This window comes from Schistocerca serialis, chromosome 3 (assembly GCF_023864345.2).
Source record: "Schistocerca serialis cubense isolate TAMUIC-IGC-003099 chromosome 3, iqSchSeri2.2, whole genome shotgun sequence".
Lineage (NCBI taxonomy): Eukaryota > Metazoa > Arthropoda > Insecta > Orthoptera > Acrididae > Schistocerca > Schistocerca serialis.
In genome coordinates this window covers 606,257,512-606,279,401 of record NC_064640.1, presented here as the reverse complement: position 1 = coordinate 606,279,401, position 21,890 = coordinate 606,257,512, and the positions used below count along the sequence as shown (strand labels likewise).

General features: G+C 41.2%; 1 protein-coding gene across 5 annotated transcripts in view; it reads right to left on the bottom strand.

The window, feature by feature from the left end:
• Nucleotides 1-21,890, bottom strand: part of LOC126470490 (histone-lysine N-methyltransferase EHMT2) — a 279,877-nt gene that overhangs the window by 201,066 nt on the left and 56,921 nt on the right. For all 5 annotated transcript variants that reach the window (XR_007586217.1, XR_007586218.1, XM_050098362.1 and 2 more), the window contains one exon: nt 13,553-13,701. Coding sequence is in view for 3 of the 5 variants with exons in the window: in XM_050098362.1 (XP_049954319.1) it covers nt 13,553-13,701 (149 nt within the window). In the remaining 2 variants the exon portion in view is untranslated. The remainder of the gene's footprint in view (nt 1-13,552; nt 13,702-21,890) is intronic.

Here is a 21,890-nt window from a genome sequence, read left to right as displayed (position 1 = left end):
GATTTGAAGAGGCTGTGCCAGTAGTGGAGCTCTCTCATCCAGGTGGGTCAAAGTTTGTTGCAACAGGAGAGAATCTTAAAGTAATCACACAATGTTCTGTGCAATCACAGATTGAATCTCAATGAAAAGCATCAGAGTAGTATGGAATAGCAAGAACAAGCCTACAAAGGATTCAGCAAAAGCTGAAATTCAGACTATGTAGGCCTACTAGAGGGAGCTGTAAGAGGAAGACAAAAGATTGGGATACATCCAGCAAATAATTGAGGATTTAGGTTGCAAGTGCTACTCTGAGTTAAAAAGGTTGGCACAAGAGATGAATTTGTGGCAGGCCACATCAAACTAGTCAAAATACTCAACTCTGTAGACAAAGTTAAATTCTGCTGGAGTAAGTGTGTGGGTAGGGATATTCAGTGGTGAGCTAATCATGTCTTATTTTTTTAATGGAACTGGCAGTGCCACAAATTGCCTAGATATGTCTCAAGAAGTGTTGTTAGAACTGGAAAATGGTCCCCATTTTTAACGTCTGCAGTCAGTTAATGTAAAGCTGATATGGCAATAATTTGGAGCACCCCACATTATGGAATTATTGTGAGAGAATTCCTAAACAGAAGCTTTGATGAATGGTTTGGCACACACGGTACTATTAAATGGCATCAATGATCCCCAGATATCACGACCATGGATTTTTCAGTCTGGGGTAGACTAAAAGATTATGTTTACTCCATCAAGATTCTTGGTAATTAACATCTGAAAGAACAAATCCAATCAGAATTTTCAAACACAATCCTTCGATTTTGTTGTTTTAACACAATGTAGTATAATGTTACTCATGTATGGGACTTCTTGTGTGCATCACAAGTCATGGACTGCAGACGTTCAGAACTCCAGATTGACAAAGCTATTCGAACCAGCATATACGTGGTATCTCAAAAGAAAGTTTATATTTGGCGTGTCAAAATAAAATAGAGGTTGAAGTCTATCAACAAAATCTTTATTTATTACTGAAATCTACAGTTTAGAAATTTACTTCCTAAAAGTAATGTCATTTAAATGCAATTCAACATGCCTATGACACTCGTTTAGGCAATGAACAAAATTTTGCATGGTGGTTGGCATGTAGACACTGGGATGGCTGCCACTTTGCTAGGGATATTTTCTTTTTATTGCTCCAGAGAAGTGAGGTTACTGGTATACACTTTAGATTTGACATATCCCCACAAGAAAAAAATCCAAGGGGCTCAAATCTGGACTGCACGACGGCTGATTTATGTCATCCCTCCTGGAGATCAATTTTCCAGGGAAAATTTCATTACCTTGCAGTAAAAACACATTGAACCTGTGTGCTGCAGCTTCGTCTTGCTAAAACAATGTTCTTTGGTTATAACCAGCAAATTTTGCAATTCAGACATTACAAAGCCATAATCACATGGTGTGCCGAATTCACAGTAACTCTTGTCCTAAAACAAAAGTACGTGCCAACTATTTCTCGAGATGATATAGCAGCCCACAGCAAATGAAGAGATTTCTTGTGCTTCTGTTTAGGATTTGTTGCACTTCAGTAGTGGCAATTTTACATATTGATATGACTGTTAAGGTGAAAATGAGCCTCATCAGAAAACTAGATGATGATAAATGTAGGGCACTCAGTCGCAACAGTCACAAACTGCAGCCTATGTCAGGCATCCTAAGGCTTTAATTCTTGTTCAAACTGGATTTTTCACATGACTCAGTACCTAACATAATGATACTTCCTTCCCTTGATGTAATGTGTGAAGTGTTTCCTGTATGTTTTGAACCAGCTGGTCTGCTGGTTACATTTGATGAATGGTCTGTATGGCACTTAGAAAATCAGAGCAAACCAGAAGGTTATTCTATCAATACCACTTCATATGCTCCAGTACCTTTAGTGTTGCACAGAGTTCTGCATCAAAGACTGTAAATTTGTCTAGAAGTCAAATCCTCAAGACACTAAGTAGCCGACAGTATGGCCCTGCTTAGACACACCAGAGCAAATAACTGTTTAATTTCAGTGCCCATCTAAAACTTGTAAAAGGCCTGTTTACAAATAAAATATAGTGTTCAAGATACCTTTCACTGTGTAAAATTTAAAAGCAGCCTTGGCCGCACAGCTAATCACGGATGGTACTTGCTCCAACCCTGTGTAAAAACATTCACATCTAAGCTCTGCAAGGTGCTTCTTTAGTCTAATCCCAAATGGTCTTGTTCTTTCATGATTTACAAACATTTGTTCTGCTGATGGTGTGACAGGAAGATTAAAAGCCAGAAACTGAGGACCTTTTATGCACGTCAGACTTCGAGGAACATGGTAAGAGGCAGTTCCCCTGCATCACTAGAAGCTAGGTACAGGGCTTGTCCTTAAGGCTCTTTCCATCATTCTAATTCCCCCTCGTGAACAGCATCCCATCCTTTAACTAGCATGGTTGAGAGGAACATAAGCAATACAGCCACAGGTCAGCCACAACTGATCAAAGGCTCTTTAAAACACAAACAAGGGGGATTGCCATTATCTGTCACTTAAGCATTTTAAGATGTGTAGAGCCTTTAGAGTGACTGCTGCTCTGAGATACTTCATACGTGTAAACCAGTTGAGTTTCTCATTGAAGATAAGGCCAGGAATTTTAATGATCCCTTAAAACTAAGAGTGGTGTCCCCTAGCTTCATTTCACGTCTCGAACAATCGTCTCAAGATAAGAGGATGAACAAAAAAATTTCCACAAAAGAAAGTGCTGGACAGGACCACTAACTGTGGACACCATGCTGTTGATGGCTACTGCAGAAAGAGTAAAACTTATGATCTCCTGAGTGACACCATTCTCCTGAGTATGTCGGAATGCACTGCTAAGTCTGAACCTAAAGAACCATCTTGAAAGACAATCCTAGAAATTCCATTCATACATTTGTCAGACTATATTGTACTTCCAGGCAGTGTCACAAGTCTTTTCAATATAAAAATATATCCTATCAAGAACCCCTATGCAAGAAAGTCTCATGTATCACTACCTTGGGAGTATCAGTGTGTCAAAAGATAAGTGGTACTGACAGAAACCACAGTGAAGGTGAGTGAAGAGTTATCTTGTTCCCATAACCAATACTAAGTGGGTGTTGATTATTCACTCAAATGTCTTCCCTATACAACTGGTGACTGCTATACTGCAATAACTAATTGGTCTGATACAATCTCTCTCAATTTTTAGGACAGGGGTCACAATTGTTTCATTCCAAGAATAAGAGTATTGTCTCTCAAACTAAATTATGTTAAACAGCATGAAAAGGTATTTTGATTCATTATTCATATGTTACAACTTATCATAGTACATTTTGTCTGGCCCTGGTGTTGTATGACTAACCACAGCCGACCGTGTCCTTTGAGCTAATTCCCATCTGCACTGGAATGTAGCATCCTGACACACATAGGATGCAATTGGCTCCAAGTATGTCACCATTGTCTAGGCCACAGCGTCTGATTTTGTGATTGGAGCACCACTGTCTTTTAATGATACAGCAGTAGATGTAATACTATTTACATTTAGCCGTTTTATAGACCCCCTTACATTTTGTGTAAGCACACTGAGCTTTTGCCTGAGCAATGCAAAAGGTAGTAAGATTATCAGTAGATGCAAGTGGTGGAACTTTCTCAGTGCCACCAGTCTGTTCCTAATGGTTAAATGGCACTCCTTGCTTCACCATCAGACGGGCCGTCTACCAGGTTTAACATGCAACTTTCGAATAGATTGTTGGCATACAGTCAGGTTGGTGTAAAGTGTTCAGCTGTCTCTTTCAAGATCCATTCAGGTGGCTTGGTGGCAGGTACTAATGTATCTTGCAAGTGAATCCAAATGGAAAAACTGTGACTATAGGGCACGTTCTCTGACCCTTCTCCATGTACATCACCTATTGAAGAATTCAAGTGACAGGTCAGCGTCTGAGAATGTAAGTTTGCAGTATTTAAGTGCTATGTAGAATCATTCTGGAAGTGATACATAGAGGTCTCTGAGGGATAGAAAGCGAAGGGGGAGTTTGCATATAAGGTCATCAATGGTCTCGTTATCTACAGGTTCGTAAGGTGGTTGATACAGGGACAGCACCATTATTCTTAATGATACATAAATATGAACAGCTACTGCTTGGAGGTGGGTGGTGAGGGTAAACAGTGCAAAACAGCATTTTTCGGAAACAAATACCGCCACTCCATCATTACCCTGGTCATGACCTGCATCATCCTTCCTGTGCTGGTGTAAGCTGATACCAGCACTCCAATTAGCAAAGAGGCTGCGAGAAGATCGACAGTAGGCACCAGAGAAAGCGAGCCTATCAGGAGAGAGGCCAACGACAGACTCGCACAAAACACACCGCCAACACCCTCTCGACCACTTGTATTTAGATCGCCGCCACGGACCGGAGCTCCCAGTCAGCCATCAGTAAGTCAACAAGTCGAGTCATCAGTTGCAGCCCAGTTGGAGTCGCAGTCGTAATTAGGTCAGTCTCTACCTCAGAGTCAGTCAGTACCTAGCGACCAGTGCAGTGTACATAGCGGACTTGTACTTCACCAGCAGTGTGGCTAACATATTAAGGAAGAGCTTGTACCACAAGTAGCTTAAAGCTAAGTAATTTCTTATTCTTATGAATAAAGAACTCTGTTAATACATGCACAAAGTTGTGTTACAGAAAGAGGATACTGGCCACCAAACAACATCCTCTCCTTGCTTCCCATGGTACAAGCCTACAGTGACAACAAGACGACACATAAACTGGTGACCAGTATAATTCAGTGCAGATTTTGCTTGCTTCTCTTGTGTTGTAGCTTGCAGGGGCGCTCATTTCTATTTGCTAATGTGTTGTTGTGTTCTTGCATATATTCCAGGAAGGGAGCCATAGAACTAATCAAATTTCTCTTTTCAGAGGCTTTGCTTGCTTTTTGCTATAACATATTTGCGTAAACCATGGCTACCCCACCCTCTGCCACCACGCTTCAGCCACAGACGACCAATGTGATGGATCTAACACAAGCTTTCCAGTTTCAGAATCAACAAACTGCTGCCCTGCTAATGACAATACAACAACTACTGGCTGCACAAGCAGCATCAGCTGCACAAAAGGTGAGCCGATCAACCCAACACATGCCGCCGACCAGCATACCTACGTTCCGGCAATTTAACAACACAGACGAGGAATGGCTCAAATACTTGACACAGTTCCAAGTACATTGTGAAGTTCATCAAGTTAAAGGTATTGTAAAGCCACAATACTTTCTTTTGACTGTGGGGTCCCCAGTGTACAGGTTAATACAAAGACTATACCCAACTGTGTCTCCCAACGAACTCAGGTATGATGAAGTAATTGCTGCATTAACTCAGTACTATGACCAGCAAGTTCAAGTATCTGCAGCCAGACAGCCAGATATCAGTTCTTTTACTTGCAGAAAAAGCCAGAACAGACGTACAATCAGTGATACACAGAATTAGTGGGCATGATTAGGAAGTGCAAATTGAAGTGTAGTAGTGGAAACTTTTACAGCGACTTAATGATTAGGGATGCAATAACATTCAATGTCTCAGATAGTAGAATACTGGAACAGATCTTAAATTACTCTGTTCCATCACTTTCCCAAGTGCTGCAAACATTAGAGCAATATGATTTGGGCGCTGTAGCTGCCGACAAGTTTGAGCAGGCCCCAATTTGTTGGGTCTAACCGCCCCTTACTCATGACCACCTCAAGCAGCCACAACAATGAGCACACACACAGCCACACAGACAGCCACGTAGACATGTAAACAGACCTGTGAACTTAGTGAAGTCTTGCCCTAGATGTTCTGCTTGCCATACATAAAAGACAGGACTGCCCATCACTTAACACAACATGTTACACGTGTGGAAAAGAAAGGCCATGTCCAAGTATTCTGTTTGCAATAGCACAAAGACGCCAAAAATAAGATTAAGATTGTGCCTCCTTCTTGCCATAGTGCTGTGCAACAACATTCTAACAAACTATTAGTCTCATTACAGATTGCTGGCTGTTGTGTGAACTTCTAGTTAGACACAGGTGCCTCAGTAACTTTCCTTAATCGTGCCACGTACGAACAGTTAGGCTCACCACACTTTTCTAAATCTAGTAAACACCTCACTGCTTAGAATGGACAGGAAATTCCAGTGCTTGGACAGTGTAGTTTGCCTGCCACATACAAATCCCAAACTAGAACAGTTAATTTTTCTGTGTTGAAATCAAGAGACAGTGAGAACATTTTCAGTTTAGACGCTTTGATTTGTTTGGCCTTAGCATCCAAGACAATGTATTTTCCACACCAGCTTTTGCACCAAAAGACAGCGTAGACAGCTTGCTTAAAGAATTTCCTGAGCTATTTTCAAAGGAATGGGAAAAGCTAATAACTTTGTAACAAACACATTTTACATTGAAAGACAATGCACAGCCTAAGTTGTACCAGGCCCGCCCCACTCCAATTTCTTTAAGAGACAAAGCAGCCAGTAAATTGAAATAACTGAAAGATAACTGTGTAATTGCTCCCATTCAAGCTAGTCGATGGGCAAGCCCTCTCGTTTTGTTGCCTAAGCCTTCTGGCCGCATACACACTTGAGCTGCATGATGCCTATTTGCAAATTCCGTTGGATGAAGAATCACAGAAAGTATTTGTGGCACACACACACACACACACACACACACACACACACACACACACACTCTTTGGACTGTTTAGATATTTGCATTTGCCCTTCAGCAGCGCTTCCGCACCCGCCATTTTTCAGTGTTACTTGGAACAGCTGCCTGCAAAAGTGTCATTTTGTTCAAACTACCTTGATGATATTGTCGTCTCAGGTCATACACCAGGGGAACACATTGCCAATTTGCATACTCTTTTTTGAGTGCTGTCAGAAGCAGGAAACAAGTGTCAACTCGGAAAGTGTGGCTTTTTTTCAAAATGAACTACAGTACTTAGGTCATGTGATAAACAGTCAGGATGTGCACACCCTCCAATCTCATTTGCTTGCAATCCGTGTTCTGCTTGTTCCTTTTGAAATGGCTCTGAGCACTATGGGACTCAACTGCTGTGGTTATCAGTCCCCTAGAACTTAGAACTACTTAAACCTAACTAACCTAAGGACATCACACACATCCATGCCCGAGGCAGGATTCGAACCTGCGACCATAGAAGTCGCACGGTTCCGGACTGCGCGCCTAGAACCACGAGACCACCGCAGCCGGCTTGCTTGTTCCTTGCAACGTGTCTGAACTGCAATCAGTACTAGGCAAGATGGCGTACTAAATTCGGTTCATACCGAATGCCGCTCAGATCATAGCTTCATTGCATCGCTTGCATCAGAAAAATGTGCCTTTTGTGTAGACCAAAGATTGTCAAGATGCATTTCAGAAACTCAAAAATGCCTTGCTCAATGACAGATGTTTAGTGCATTTTGACCCTGCCAAGCCAGCAGTTCTGCAACTCGAAGCTTCTTCCTACAGAATTGGCGCTGTGCTTTCACACAGAATTGGAGCACAAGACAGACCTATTGCTTTCTGCCTCACAGTTGTTAACGCAAACTCAGTGCAATTATTCTCAAATAGAAGCAGAGGCACTCGTTATTGTGAATGGTGTGACCAAATTCCGTCACTATTTGTGTGGTTGAAAGTTCTATTTAGTGACAGATCACAAGCCTTTGCAGTCCTTGTTTCATCCGTCAAAGCCGGTTCCTACATGCACTGCTCAAAAATTGCAACACTGGGCTTTGTTGCTTTCGCAGTGTCAGTATGAAATTATGTACAGACCTACGGCAAAGCATAGCAATGCAGGTGCTCTGTCTTGCTTTCCAATTGGCCAAGACTCTGATTTAGATGCATCTGCCCCATCTTCCAGCCAAATCAATGTAGAACTCTGATTGCTGGAATATTTTCCCTTACACTACAGAAAAATAGCACAGGCTATGGAAGCAGATCCAGATCTCAAGATTTTGTTGCATTATATTCACACGTCTTGGCCTTGCTTGTTGAACAGCATCCAGAACTCAGTTGTGCGCCAATATTTTGCACGCTGGCATAGCCTTTCAGTTCAACAGGGTGTGATTCTAGTTCAAAATGACAGTAGACAATTGCGTGTGCTTAATCCCGAAGTGTTGCAAAAGGATGTGTTGCAATTGCTCCATCAAGGACATTGGGGAATTGTTCACACTAAACAGTTAGCGTGATGGCACTGTAATTGGCAAGACATGGGTGCCCACATTGAACAGATGACGTCACAGTGTCGTGCATGCACAGAAATCCAATCCACTCCACCACAGACATTCTCATCTAAGACTAAGACTCAATCGCCATGGACATGAGTGCACACAGACCTTGCAGGACCATTTTGGAACACTTGTTGGCTCATAGTGGTAGACTCTTTGACCTAGTTTCCATTTGCAGTGCCTATGAACTCTACCATGTCACATAGCACCATTCAAGTGTTGTCCGCCATATTTTGCATACAAGGTCTGCCAGAAGTACTTATGGCAGAAAATGGCCACAGTTCACTTCACGTGACTTTGAACAGTTTTGTGAACGAAATGGAATTCGTCATCTAACAAGTGCCGAGTTTCATCCGCAGTCCAACGGAGAAGGAGAACGCTTCATACACACTTTTAAGCAACAGATGGACAAACTCTGCACCACCCGTACATGGGAACAGGAGCTGCAACTCTTTCTTGCCTCCTATCACTCCCACCCACACGACAGACCAACGGTGAAACTTCTGCATCGCCACCGCCATCGGACTCTGCTACACTTGCTACATCCACCGCAGCATCCAGTGCCGCCAATGGTCTGTAATTATCACTTTGCACTGTATGATTTTGTTCTTTTCAGGGTTTATGGCAACCGTAGGCACTGGTAAAGAGGCGTGATCCAGAAATGTATTGGCTCTTATATGTATTTGATTCCAGGTCCTGAAAGTTTGCAGTGCTGCCACCAGAACGAAATACACACGTCAATTGCCCTGTTATTCTACTGCTTTTCATCCCCCAGATTCGTGGCCTCATGAGACCGTGCAGCCTTCGCAGCTGCCCGCTGATGCCATCTCCAGGGCACTCCAAGCACACGCTCTCAGGCCTGGACGTGTGCCCTGGCAGCAGTTTTCCAGGGGGATATTCCCATTGCCTTGCAAGCCAGATGGCTGGGTAAGGTCGGGAGTACACCGCCCTCCATAGCTATGGCTCCCGGCTCATCTCCAGTTTTCTGCCCCCTCCCTGTTGGCATTCGCAGCCTCACTACACAACGAGGCCAACGACAGACTCTCAAGAAACGCACCGCCAACACCATCTCGACCGCCAGCATTTAGATTGTTGCCGCAGACCGGAGGGCCCTGTCCACCATCCAGTGAGTCAAGAAGTTGAGGCGTCAGTCACAGTCCAGTAGGAGTCGCAGTCACAATTAGCTCAGCCTCTAGCTCAGAGTCAGTCAGTACCTAGTGACCAGAGTAGTGCACATAGCGGACTTGTACTTCACCAGCATTGTGGCTAACGTGGACTATCATGAAAGAGCTTGTACCACACCGAGTAGCTTAAAAATAAGTAATTTCTTATAATCATGAATAAATAACCCTGTTAATACATGTGTGCAGTTGTGTTACAGAAAAAGGGTACCGACCACCAAACAACATCCTCTCGTTGTTTCTCATGGTACAAGCCTACAGTGACAGTGAGACAACACAAAACTTTCTGTGGATGGTGTAGCCTTTAAAAGCAACAAAAGATTGTCTGAAGGTTTGAGCTGCATCTCATGTATGCATAGGCACAAGGACCTATCCTATGTTAAAAGCCTTGCTTCTGACATATTTTCTTGGACTGTTCACATTCCATGGGAGTATAGGTGCCATTCATTGCAGGGGTCTTTCACACTCTCTCTCTTTTCTGGTGAAATATACTGGACATAGAGTGGAGAATAGCACAACCTCCAATTTTGTCAACATATGTATCCAGTTCTATTTCTGCAGTGTTTCCATCGGTTAATAGCAACCTCCTCCTCTCTGATGATTTCATATCAGATTTCTTTGGATTCTGACTGTTTCTGGGTGCAGATTTCACCTTTTGCTGTTGTGATGCAGGCACAGTAGTGTGGACATTATTGCTTATATGTTTACATGTATATATGTTTGTGATAATATCTACTGCTTTCAAATGCTTGGCTACACTGACTTTGACCACAATTTCCCTCAGAGTGGTAGCATAGAAAGTTGAGAAAACAGAAAGGTGCAGGGATTCCCCCCTCCCACAGTATACAAAATTCTCTTGGTCACTTTAAATTCTTGAATCTTCATTTGTCCTAAATTCCTCCTTCAAAGAGGGTGCTAACCTGATCCGTTTGCACAGAACTCTTAAAATAAATGTGAGGACCCTGCTTCCTATGCATCTTTCCCGAATTTCCTGCATGTTAAACTGCCACTACACCCTACTGTGGTGTGACCCTACCACTCATGTTTATAATACCACATCGGACTGGATATAACATTTCTTACTTTCAGTCAAATAAATCTGACATTGATGTGTTCTGGATGGAGAGGCAAATCCAATATTAAGATGAAAGTCAGTCTTCTACAGCTCACCATTCACTCTATTCATCATGTTTCTAAGTTCTGTTACATCTTCCACTTTCCATCCTTTTTGCAGTTCAGCAGTGTCCATGTCTGTGACATCTCTTACAACTTAATGCCATCCTTAGTGAAGCATGAAGATGGTGTACTTTTCCATCGCTACAGCATATTGACCCAAAGTCCAAACGTGTGCTCACTTGGTAAGACGTAGTAGTTTCAACCAAAAGCACTCAGTTGCAAAGTCATTTTGTTGACTTTACAGTTCCAGCAATACTTTCTACTGTTTTGTTGACCTAGAAAGGAGACCTTCCTCAAAAGACTACCCTTCTCTCTGTTACAGTAGTGACATTCCATTCTGGCACTGATGTGCCCCATTAAAATTATTATGGTTCAATTTTTCTAATGAAATTCCAGGGAGACTATTACGTCGAGCCCTCTTAGTTGTGTAGGTGTCTGTGATCTCTAATGGCCTTCACATACTGTTTGCAGATTTCTTTGTTTGTTTGTGAGGTTCCAAGGTGTTCCCATAAACAGCTATGGATCTCCAGCATCCATCCACGCAGAACTTTACTTACCTGGGCAAGTCGAATACAAACTGAGATGTGGCAGTTTCTCCAGAGGTTGCCCACCAAAAGTCATCCATTCAATTGGTGTGGATTACACCACAACTTGAGTTTGACAGTGGTGTGTGTGTGTGTATATATATATATATATATAGGGAGTGGGGAGGATGCAGAGGGGAGGGGGGGGGGGGGGGGGAGCGTCTATACCGTCCTTTCTATCTGTGCAGTTAAGCCAAAGCTCTTCCTCTCTGAAAAACCCGAAAGTTCCACCATCATGACCAACAGTGGCCACTGAAGCACATCCAGAGTTTACGGTAGCATAAGATTGGTAGTGTTTACCAACTCATGAACCCTGGGTTTGCCATGTCCATACTCAGCCAGCACTAGCTGAGCTCCTTGGGAAAGTATATAAGACCATCAGATGTTAGATTTGCAGCACTGAAGGGAAATAGTACTGCAAAGGCTCAGGGCTCGACATTTGCCAATCCTGGACTAACAAAAAACTTTAAGCTCCATGGGGGCTTTCTTATTGGGAAAGGCCACATAACACAGGTAACATTTAACTATTTAATTGTCTACATGATTGTTTTTGTTTCTGTATGAATGTAGCTAATAAAATTAGTATTTACTATGTTGTTCATATGTCAATTCCACAGAAAAATCTGAGACTTTCCTGCCTTTCTTTTATTCCCATGGGGTTTCTTTTGAGTTATGGTCTTGTTTTTGACATGCTAGTTACCAATAGTTAATTACTGTCACTCTAGTATCTGAATATTAGCTTTCACATGATTGTGGCTTTTGACTCCTTTCCTTATTCTCTCTCTCTCTCTCTCTCTCTCTCTCTCTCTCTCTCTCTCTCTCTCTCTCTCTCTCTCTCTCCCTCTCAATCCAAGGTTTTGAGAAGTTTTCATTTTCCATCAACAGGTGTACATCTCAAACCCTCTTCCTGTCATTCCCTTTCACCTTTTTAAAAGTTGTAGGCAATCTGCAAACACAGTTTCTTCTTGTTTTGTAACCACTAAGCAGATACACCTTTTTATCTGTAGTATTGTTCATGTTTATTTTTTGCCAAGACACAAAGTTCTTAACATTAGTACTGACAGATAGCTATTTGAGTACACTTATTTTCAAGAACCTGCCACTGCATATTACATCTCATGGTTAATGTGATGGAGTTTAAGTAAGGATGGAAGAACATTCTCTGCTAGCCCCTGATTCACACCCATCTCTCTGCCCCGAGACCCTAACTTCACTCATCCTCTTAGCACACTGGACTCGCATTTGGGATAATGAAGATACCAACCCACATCCGCCCACCCAGATTTAGATTTACTGTGACTTCCCTAAATCGCTCCAGGAAAATGACAGGACGGTTCCTTTGGAAGGGCATGGCCAACTTCCTTCCCCATTCTTGACACAGTCCGAGCTTATATTCCATCACTAATGACCTCTATGTCAATGGGACATTAAGCCCACTCTTTCTTCCTTTCACACATCCTGCGACCACATCCTCTTCCCTGGAGTCTCCTCTCTTCCTGTTCTGTTGACTCCACCGAGTGTACTCCTCCACCTCACTGTCGCTGTGTGCTTCATGAACTGATCACTCATGTTTCATTCCTATCCCGGCATACTGCTGCCTTTCCATCCCACATTCCTATCTTGAGCAAATCTGGCCTCCTACTCAGCCATCAGCCACCGTTCCCAACCCCTCTTACAACTCCCCACCTACTTTCTCCCCTCACCCACTCCATCCAACACAAATCTCACATCAGTTCAGCTGAAGCCCCCACATAGTGTATTCAGAGAGAGAGAGAAGTGAGTGAGAGAGAGAGTAGTGAGTAGTGAGTAAGTGAGTGAGTGTGAGAGAGAGAGAGAGAGAGAGAGAGAGAGAGAGAGAGAGAGAGAGAGAGAGCTCTTAACAAATTAGTCCAAAAACTCGCAAAGTTTTCGGTCTTGTTTATGTGCCTGTCAATGATTCACTGCCTCGACTGTTTAGCGAATTGTTAACTTTACTCCCAAATAATTCAAAGTACTTTCTGTTTGGTAGCTCTTTATACTCCACTGAAGTATGTTTGCGGAAACTCTTAAAGTAAACAGCTTAAACATTTTGTAATTAATATTACCAATGCAATACAATATAATTTCATAATGTTAACTCATTTCATTGTATTGCACTTAAATAAAATTTATACACTCGACATCACTCCGCATCACAGAGATGCGTGGAATATAGCTGATGTAACGTTAAGTGGAAGCCTAAAGTCATATGCTGGCTATGCTGGTAGTATAACATTTATACAGAATGGCTAAAGAACACTCTCTCTCTACATTCTGAAACTGTATGATTCTGCACTCCAACCAGTGTACATATCAAAAACAACTTTAGATTTTACAAACCTTTGATGAGGATGTGGACACTTCTGGTATGGGTTGAGACATGACATCATCATCAGATAGTTCTCCTCCCCTGCCAGTATGCAGTTTTCTTCTCCCTCTTTGTGGAGGCAGTGATGATTTGTCATAACAAAATCTTTTTCTCTTAAAATCTGTAAAAATAAATTTCTGTACATGTCAGATTCGTTTCTTCCAAATGTATCTCTCCAACATCTATCCAGAAAACATTACAATGTCAGGTATGCCTCATAATGTATCTTGCAGCTGGCTGGAGAAACTGTATCAACTTCAAATGTCTCTCAGAGCAAAAAAAGCACACATTAACAGTAATTCTCATACACACTTCTTAAGCTGGCTGGATTACTTATTTTAAAATAAAGGTGAGTTACTAGAATTCGTTGGTATCTTAAAAGTCCTTAGGATAGTGAGATGATGCAATCTCTCATGCAGATTAACAGTTGGATGCACAGCGTATCAGACAGACTGGTGCTGATACCTTGTGGTTGAGTGCTGCAGTCCTCCCCTTGTGTCTTGTATACAAACTATGTAAACATGCAGAGAACAACAACAATTTTATAATATTCATAAAAAGAAGCAGCAAGACTCTTTCTGTACCCACTGAGAAGCATTTTTCTAAGTTCTAGTTATGGTTCAAAGGGAATACATCACAACAGGCTCAATAAACAAATAATAATCACAAAAGAGGGATACAATTCACCAAACATGCAACATTTCATACATGCCACGAGCAAGAAAGCAGACTGATTCATCAAACTAAATGAACACCAACAAGAAACTGAAGCAAATTAAGGGCAGAATGATAGAGCACTGGAAAACCTGTACTTCATCTATTGTAAAATGGCACTGATACAGGAAAACCTGGCTTATTGGACAGACACACACACACACACACACACACACACACACACACACACACACACACACACACACACACACAGATACTAAAAAGTCCATTTCTCACATTAAATAGTTACTGCAGTATAAACACAAACAGTGCTGAGGAAGAGTATGATTGGGAAGCCCTAAGAGTCTGAATGAAAATAAAGGTGCTACATGTGCAATTGTAGGATGTAATTCAGTGGCTGTTGTTCAGTGTGGGTAATAACTAGTTACCTTATTTTCAGAAACAAGTTGCCAGTGACAGTTACTTCACTGGAGAAGAATGGGCAACACACTTTCTCACTGGGTGTATAATAAAAAAGTGTGACACTTCAGAATCAAGTTACATGTTGTTACTCGATTCTTTAGAACCTTTTCATTTTGCCATTGAATCATTAAGACTTATACTTTCTTGCCATCTTCCTATATTTTCAATAGAATTTACTATGCCAAGCACAAATATGCTTGTTAACTTTTAAAATTGTACTCTTCTAGTCCATATGCTATGAATTCCTGTGGAAGGTTTGGAAAATTTCAGATATTTGACACAGTAAAATCTAAGGTCTTTTCCAGTAGGGTTCAGCAGTATGTAAAATACTTCTAGATTCTATGAATTACAACAACAACAACAACAACAAATGGTCATTATTTGCCAAGAAAAACTGATGGTGTTGCTATACACTGCTAATATCATCGTGAAGTTATATATTCCTCGGCGCTGGAGATCACACATGCACACTGGCACAGTGGTGCTAAGCCTGGAAGCAGACAGCTTGTATTCTGGAGTAAGGAAAGTTTTTCAACAACACTATTTGAATCACAAAAAAGGAAGGTGTTAAGTTCCTTATTGTCAGATTAATTGCCACTGTTCAGAGTCAAAGTCAAACTTCTCGGCTATGTATCATGGAATGAGAACACATCTTGGTGTTCTGTCCCCTAAATGTGGACATTTGGCTATATCGCCCTTTGGTGCTTTTCAGAACCAGTAACCTACATACCAGGACTGGATCTGGATCTGGATCTGGATCTCTCTCTCTCTCTCTCTCTCTCTCTCTCTCTCTCTCTCTCTCTCTCTCTCTCTCTCTCTCTCTCTCTCTCCCCCCCCCCCCCCTTTTTTTCCCTCATCAACAGTGCAACTAGCATCCTCATCACAGTAACCCATACGAAACAGTTAAACTGAAGGCACAACACACACACTTCGTAATGACCATGTAACCATGCATTTGAATAGATTTTTTTTTTTTTTTAATTTTAGACTGGCCGAGTTTTAGGGAAGTTCTGAGACAAAAATGCCATACCACCTTTAATTTTTCTAATAATTTTTCTAACATAGAACTTACAGTAACCAGTCATTAAAATTTATTAATCACAGCATATTTTGGATGTTTAACATTATCTTCAGGTGCCAATCTTAAATGCTAATTATTGTCAGCACAGCTCTAAGGAATTCACTGATATTAAAATTTCTACAGCTCTGTAACATCCACATTCGATACTTGAGATGGTGACTCTAACATCTGAACTTCACTCAGTTCATTCGCTAGGACAAATACACAGTGCAAATGGGGCAAACTTAAGAACTTTTAATGGTGTTTCATCTCGTAGAGCTATATTAATGAGCTTATAACAAAAAACACCATCTGAGATTGAAACTAAGCCCACAAAATGTTTTATGAGCAACAAATAAAAATATTGGCAGTCTGTGAATTTAACTTTGTTTTAAGAAATTTATTGGGGGTCCCAGATCATTTACTGCTGACCTTGCCATTATTTATTTTTATTTTTTCTTTCAATAAAATGCAAGAATACTAAGAATGTATTTCGAACAACTCTTGAACTGTGAATAACTGAGCTGTAAGCTAGAATTTGCGAATCCTCATGAAAACACAAAAGCAGGTCCATCACCCACACTGAAGAAATTAAAAAAGCAATGCATATTGTGAAAAACAACAAAGCTGACAGACATGACAGTATTACAGCTGAACTTATAAAATGGTCACAACCAAAAATTATAACTAACTTTCAGATCATGTTTGAAAACATTTTGGGAAACTGAAAAGATTACAGAAGACTGGAAAGTGGCTATTGTCCATCCTTTACACAAAAAAGTGATAAGCATGATGTAAATAATTACGCAGGTATATCTCTGCTGCCAATGGGTTATAAAATATTTTCAACAATATTATTAAACAAGGTATAAGCAACACTTGATAGTCATTTGGGAGAATATCAGAGAGGATTTAGAAAGGGCAGATCTTGTTCAGAACAGATTTTCAACCTAAAGTCCATAATCCATCACAGATTTACAAACTCTAAATCCATAGTTGTAACATTTATAGATTTTAAACAGGTATCTGATTCGATTGATCAGTAAACAGTACATAAAGTAATCCGAGAATCTGACAAAGTCTAAACTAGAAAACATTATCTGTGAAATGCTGCAGACACCAAATCCAAAGTACCCGTAACGCAAGTGAATGTTCAGTTTTGAATCACAAATTACACACACCTCAAGTTCTAGAATGAAGAATCATTCAAAAAATACTTGATCTGCTAAGAAATACAGAGGTATGGAGATTAAAATATAATGAAGAAGTATATCACAACATAGAAAACGTAACTGAAACACTACGAAAGAAGCAACTGCTATTTTTTGGACATTTGTACAGAATGATGGCAACAGATTATCCACACAGATTTTTAAAGATCTATGGGACAAGAAGCCAACAATAGCCTGGATTCATGATGTTAGGAAAGATTTGAAAAGAGACAAATAAGTGAAAAAGATGCAACAGAAAGAGATTTTTAAGAAGAGAGTGTTGAAAATGGAAGTATTCCCAGGCAGGAGGAGGAGAAGGAGAGTCATATCACATAGATAATTTGACTGCCTTGCCTGATTCACAACATATTTGATATAACCTTGACAAAAGTGGTTGCATCAAATGAATAGCTGCTAAAACTGAGATTGCATTTTGCATTGCTGTCATCCTACAGTTGGGGGTTGTGGCTTGCTATCAACATGGAGAAAATAATCTACTATTGCTAATGAGACACCATTTACACAAAATCAAAAAGACTCATTTATGCTAACAAACTCAATGTTTCTAATGTAGTGTAGTTTTGCACCACCAAGGTCTGGTATGTCAACACAGATACTTGAAAACTGTTGTGAAGAACAACCATAAAATCTTTTCTAGAGAAATCTACTGAAGTGGCAAATGGAATATAAAATCTTCAAGGACTGAACATGTATCTGATCAGATATGAAATTTAAATACTGAAACACTGTGCCATACAGAACTCTCAGCAACACACCACTTTCTGCTATCAGCAACCAGACACATACAAGAGGTTACTCTAGGCACTTTGTTGCCACGTAACAGATTGGGCATGTCACAAGTAATCTCTGCACTGAATTCAATAATCAAAATTAGTCTTTTAGTCTTACGTCTTCACAGTTTCTTATACTGACGGATATGTTGACAGTTTTGGCTTGTGAGGTTGCCTTATCTCCTAGGCACATTTAGGATAAAATAATACTGAGATATTTCATCAAATGTAAGTATTTAAGTAGCACAATCCACCAGCATCAGACTGAAATGTCACATGCAGGTCTTCTGAGCACTTAGGTATTACACCATTTTTTCCTCCTCCTCCCCTGCTTTCAGTCTGTGTTGTGACACAGGATTTGTTTCAAGGTCAAGGAAGTGCTGAGTGACATCTGCAGACATCCTCATGATGTGATGGCTGTCCTGGATTTAACAACATTTATGATATTACATTTGTTGCCCTGATTCATGAGGTTTTTTTTTTTTTGACACACAGATTTTGGAAGTCTGTTTGAAAGTATCATCCCAGAATGATGTCTGCAGCATGATTATTATTCTTCTGTATTTCGTAACATATTTAAAGGTGAAGTCATGATCCACAACAGATATGTTGTGTTGCAATAATCTTATTTGAGGAAGGTGCTTTCCCATTCTTTCTTGCAACATTTATGTTTTATGTCAGATTTATTTTTGTTCACATTCAGACTGAATGTTATATATTCCCGGCTTCACAGGTCTAAATCATTCTAAACTTTATCCTCAAAGGTAATCAAAGGACATACTTAATATTATGTTTCTTTAAACTGCTAAACTGCAGCTGATTCTTCTCGACACTACACAAGCATGTGGCCAGAAGCTTGTGGGACTCATTACTTCTGTGATATGACTACCATACTGCAAACACCATTGTTTAACACCTTTTTGGATGTACTGTCTTCTGTGGGAGACATTCTTAATTTGAAAGAATGTGGGTTCTCACAAATACACTGAGCACACTGTTCTTCTGCAGCGGGTGGGGGCAACTTTAAGCATGTAGCTCCACATTTTGATTCTATTACAACCACAAACAGAAATTTCTTGATCGTGTTGTTTATAGGGTGGCCAACATAATTATCTTCACGAGCATGGTTCCAAAACACAAATGAAAGAAGATTACGGTTTAACATTCCATTGATGAGGTCACTAGAGATGGAGCACAAGCTCTGGTTCAGGAAGGATGGGGAAAGAAAGCTGCAGTAAAGAAGGAAGGAAGATAGGGTTTAACGTCCCGTTGACATTGAGGTCATTAGAGATGGACCACAAGGTCGGATTGTGTCAAGGATGGGAAAGGATATCGACTGTGCCCTTTCAAAGGAACAATCCCGGCATTTGCCTTGAGTGATTTTGGGGAATCACAGATCTGGATAGTCAAACAGGTTTGAACAATTGTCCTCCCGAATGGAAAGCAGCAGTGCCATTTTAAAGGAAAGCATCTGGGAATTTGCCGTAAATGATTTGGAAAACCACAGAAACCTAAAGTATTTAAGACTGGACAGGGATCTGTATTACTATCCTCCAAAATGCAAGTCCAGTGCCTTGAAGTCTAGATTCACATGTCCAAGTCTCACATTCTTTCCTGCAGAAACTACTACTTCTGAAGGATGTTTTCAGTTACAATGACTTGCAACAAAACGTGTATTCTCCATTTCAAACTGCACTTACATATATATGTGAGAAAAAAGTATCTAGTAGCACAACATTCCTACTATACGCAGGCCTGACATTCAGGAGAACTGGTCACATTTTAGAAACACATATCAAATAAGCCTCATGAAACATCAGACTCATTGTGGCAAGAAACACAAAAAGATTTCATTACATAAGAAGGATGTCTTTAAGGTTTCCACCAAATCGTAGGCATTCCTGGGCATGACTGACTATAATTTACAGCTACAAATACTAAGTGTACGTAGCATTTTACGAAAATATGAGTGGGAATGCGTCAGACACAGAGCATGAATAGATAGATAGGACAGAAGGACATATGTGCCACTTAAGATTATAACATCCGAACATATCAGCTTTTGATGAATACATCTTCATTTGTAAGTATGTACGAAACATGAAAAAACTAAAATTGTGGCAGAGATTCCCCTCCTCATAGGACGCGGTGAAAATCTATTTGCCCATGAACCTCACGAGTCAAGACAGTGGCTACAATATCATCCAATTGTGAGACCCTGCATTAAAATTCTGGCAACCATCATGCAGCCGTGTCCAACTTCATATTCACAATGCCAAATGGTTTGCAATGATGAACCCTGTCCCTTCCTTGAAACAAAGGACAGACGATACATGAAAGAACACTTGTACCTGGAAACAAACCACATCTCTACGTCTACATGGACTTGGAGGGGGGGGGGGGGGGGGAGAGGCACAAGAGTAGCTAATAACATCTCCATGTAAGGCAAAAAAAACTATTTCACATTCACACTTAAGTCTGTAAGTTATTTACCCTTTTCACAATTAAAGGCTTCTTTTGTATAACTAATTTATAAAAACGCTGTGTATGTATTCCCATGAACATAAAATTCTTGTTCATGTGTAACACGTCACCAAACCTACAGCTAAGTACCTTCTGAAATATCCAAAATTTACACAATGTGTAAACCCCATTGTCATACAACCCCCTTCAGTCAAGCCTCAGAATAAAAAAATTTTATTAAAGTTGTGGTGTCACCGCCAGACACCACACTTGCTAGGTGGTAGTTTTAAATCGGCCGCGGTCCATTAGTACATGTCGGACCCGCGTGTCGCCACTGTGTGATCGCAGACCGAGCGCCACCACAAGGCAGGTCTCGAGATACGGAATAGCACTCGCTCCAGTTGTACGGACGACGTAGCTAGTGACTACATGGATGAAGCCTCGCTCATTTGCAGAGCAGATAGTTAGAATAGCCTTCAGCTAAGTCAATGGCTACGACCTAGCAAGGCGCCATTAGTAACATTGCATGTATCTAAAGAGTCTCACTTGTATCACCAAAATCTCCAGATGTACCAAAAGGATGGATTAAAGTTAAGTATTCCAGAAGCTACATACTTTTCTTTATAGCATTCATTACGTATCCTGTTTCAGACCTCACGCCATCCCGCTTTAGCTTAGCGCGTGCCTTTCGGCTTCCTCTCATTGTGTCTAGGCTGTCTCGTCTAGACACAACATTTTTGGCGACGAGGATGGGATTTCGCGTTCGTATTGCTCTAATTTAATTGTGTCATGGCTTCGCCCTATGTACTGTCCGAATTTTATCGCTTGCAGAATCAGCAGACGCAGGCGTTATTGGATGCCCTTGGACAGCTCATCCAGGGTCCACGTGCACTGCAAAACGATGCGGCCACCGCTACTGCAGTCACAACATGCAGTTGCACCTCCATTCCGTAATTTTCACGCAGACGTGGAAACCTGGACGGAGTGGTCACGCCAGTTTGGATTTCATCTCGCCGCCTACAGAATTCAAGGTAACGAGCGGCAGCCTCATTTATTGGCGTGTGTAGGGGTGCAAACGTACCGTGTGATAGTGAAATTATTTCCCCGACGCGACGTAGCAACTCTGTCCTACGACGAAATTTTGTCTGCTTTAGATGCCTATTTCAAGGAAACAGTTAATGTAGTTGCAAAAAGGTATACTTTCTTTCGTACAAAACGTACGGCCGGTCAAACTAATAGGGAGTGGGTTGCAACATTGCAAGGCCTTACAAGGGATTGTGCATTTGAGTGTGAATGTGGACTCCCTTATTCAGATACTATGGTACGTGATGCAATAGCACAGAACGTTTCTGATGTTCGCATACGGGAACAGATTTTGAAACTAGTTAATCCCTCCCTTCAGCAAGTGATAGACCTATTAGATAGACAAGAAACACTTGACTTTGCTCAGGAATCATTTGCAACTTCGCCAGCCGCGTGTAACATTAACCGGCCCCCCGGGCACGCTGCACGGCCCGGTAAACTGTCCTCGCACACGTCCGCGCAGCTGCCGCCCCGCTCTAAACCAGGTGTGCTGCGCCAGCATACAAATGCAGTGAAATCATGCCCGCGGTGTGCAACTAGACATTCGCGTGACAATTGCCCGTCA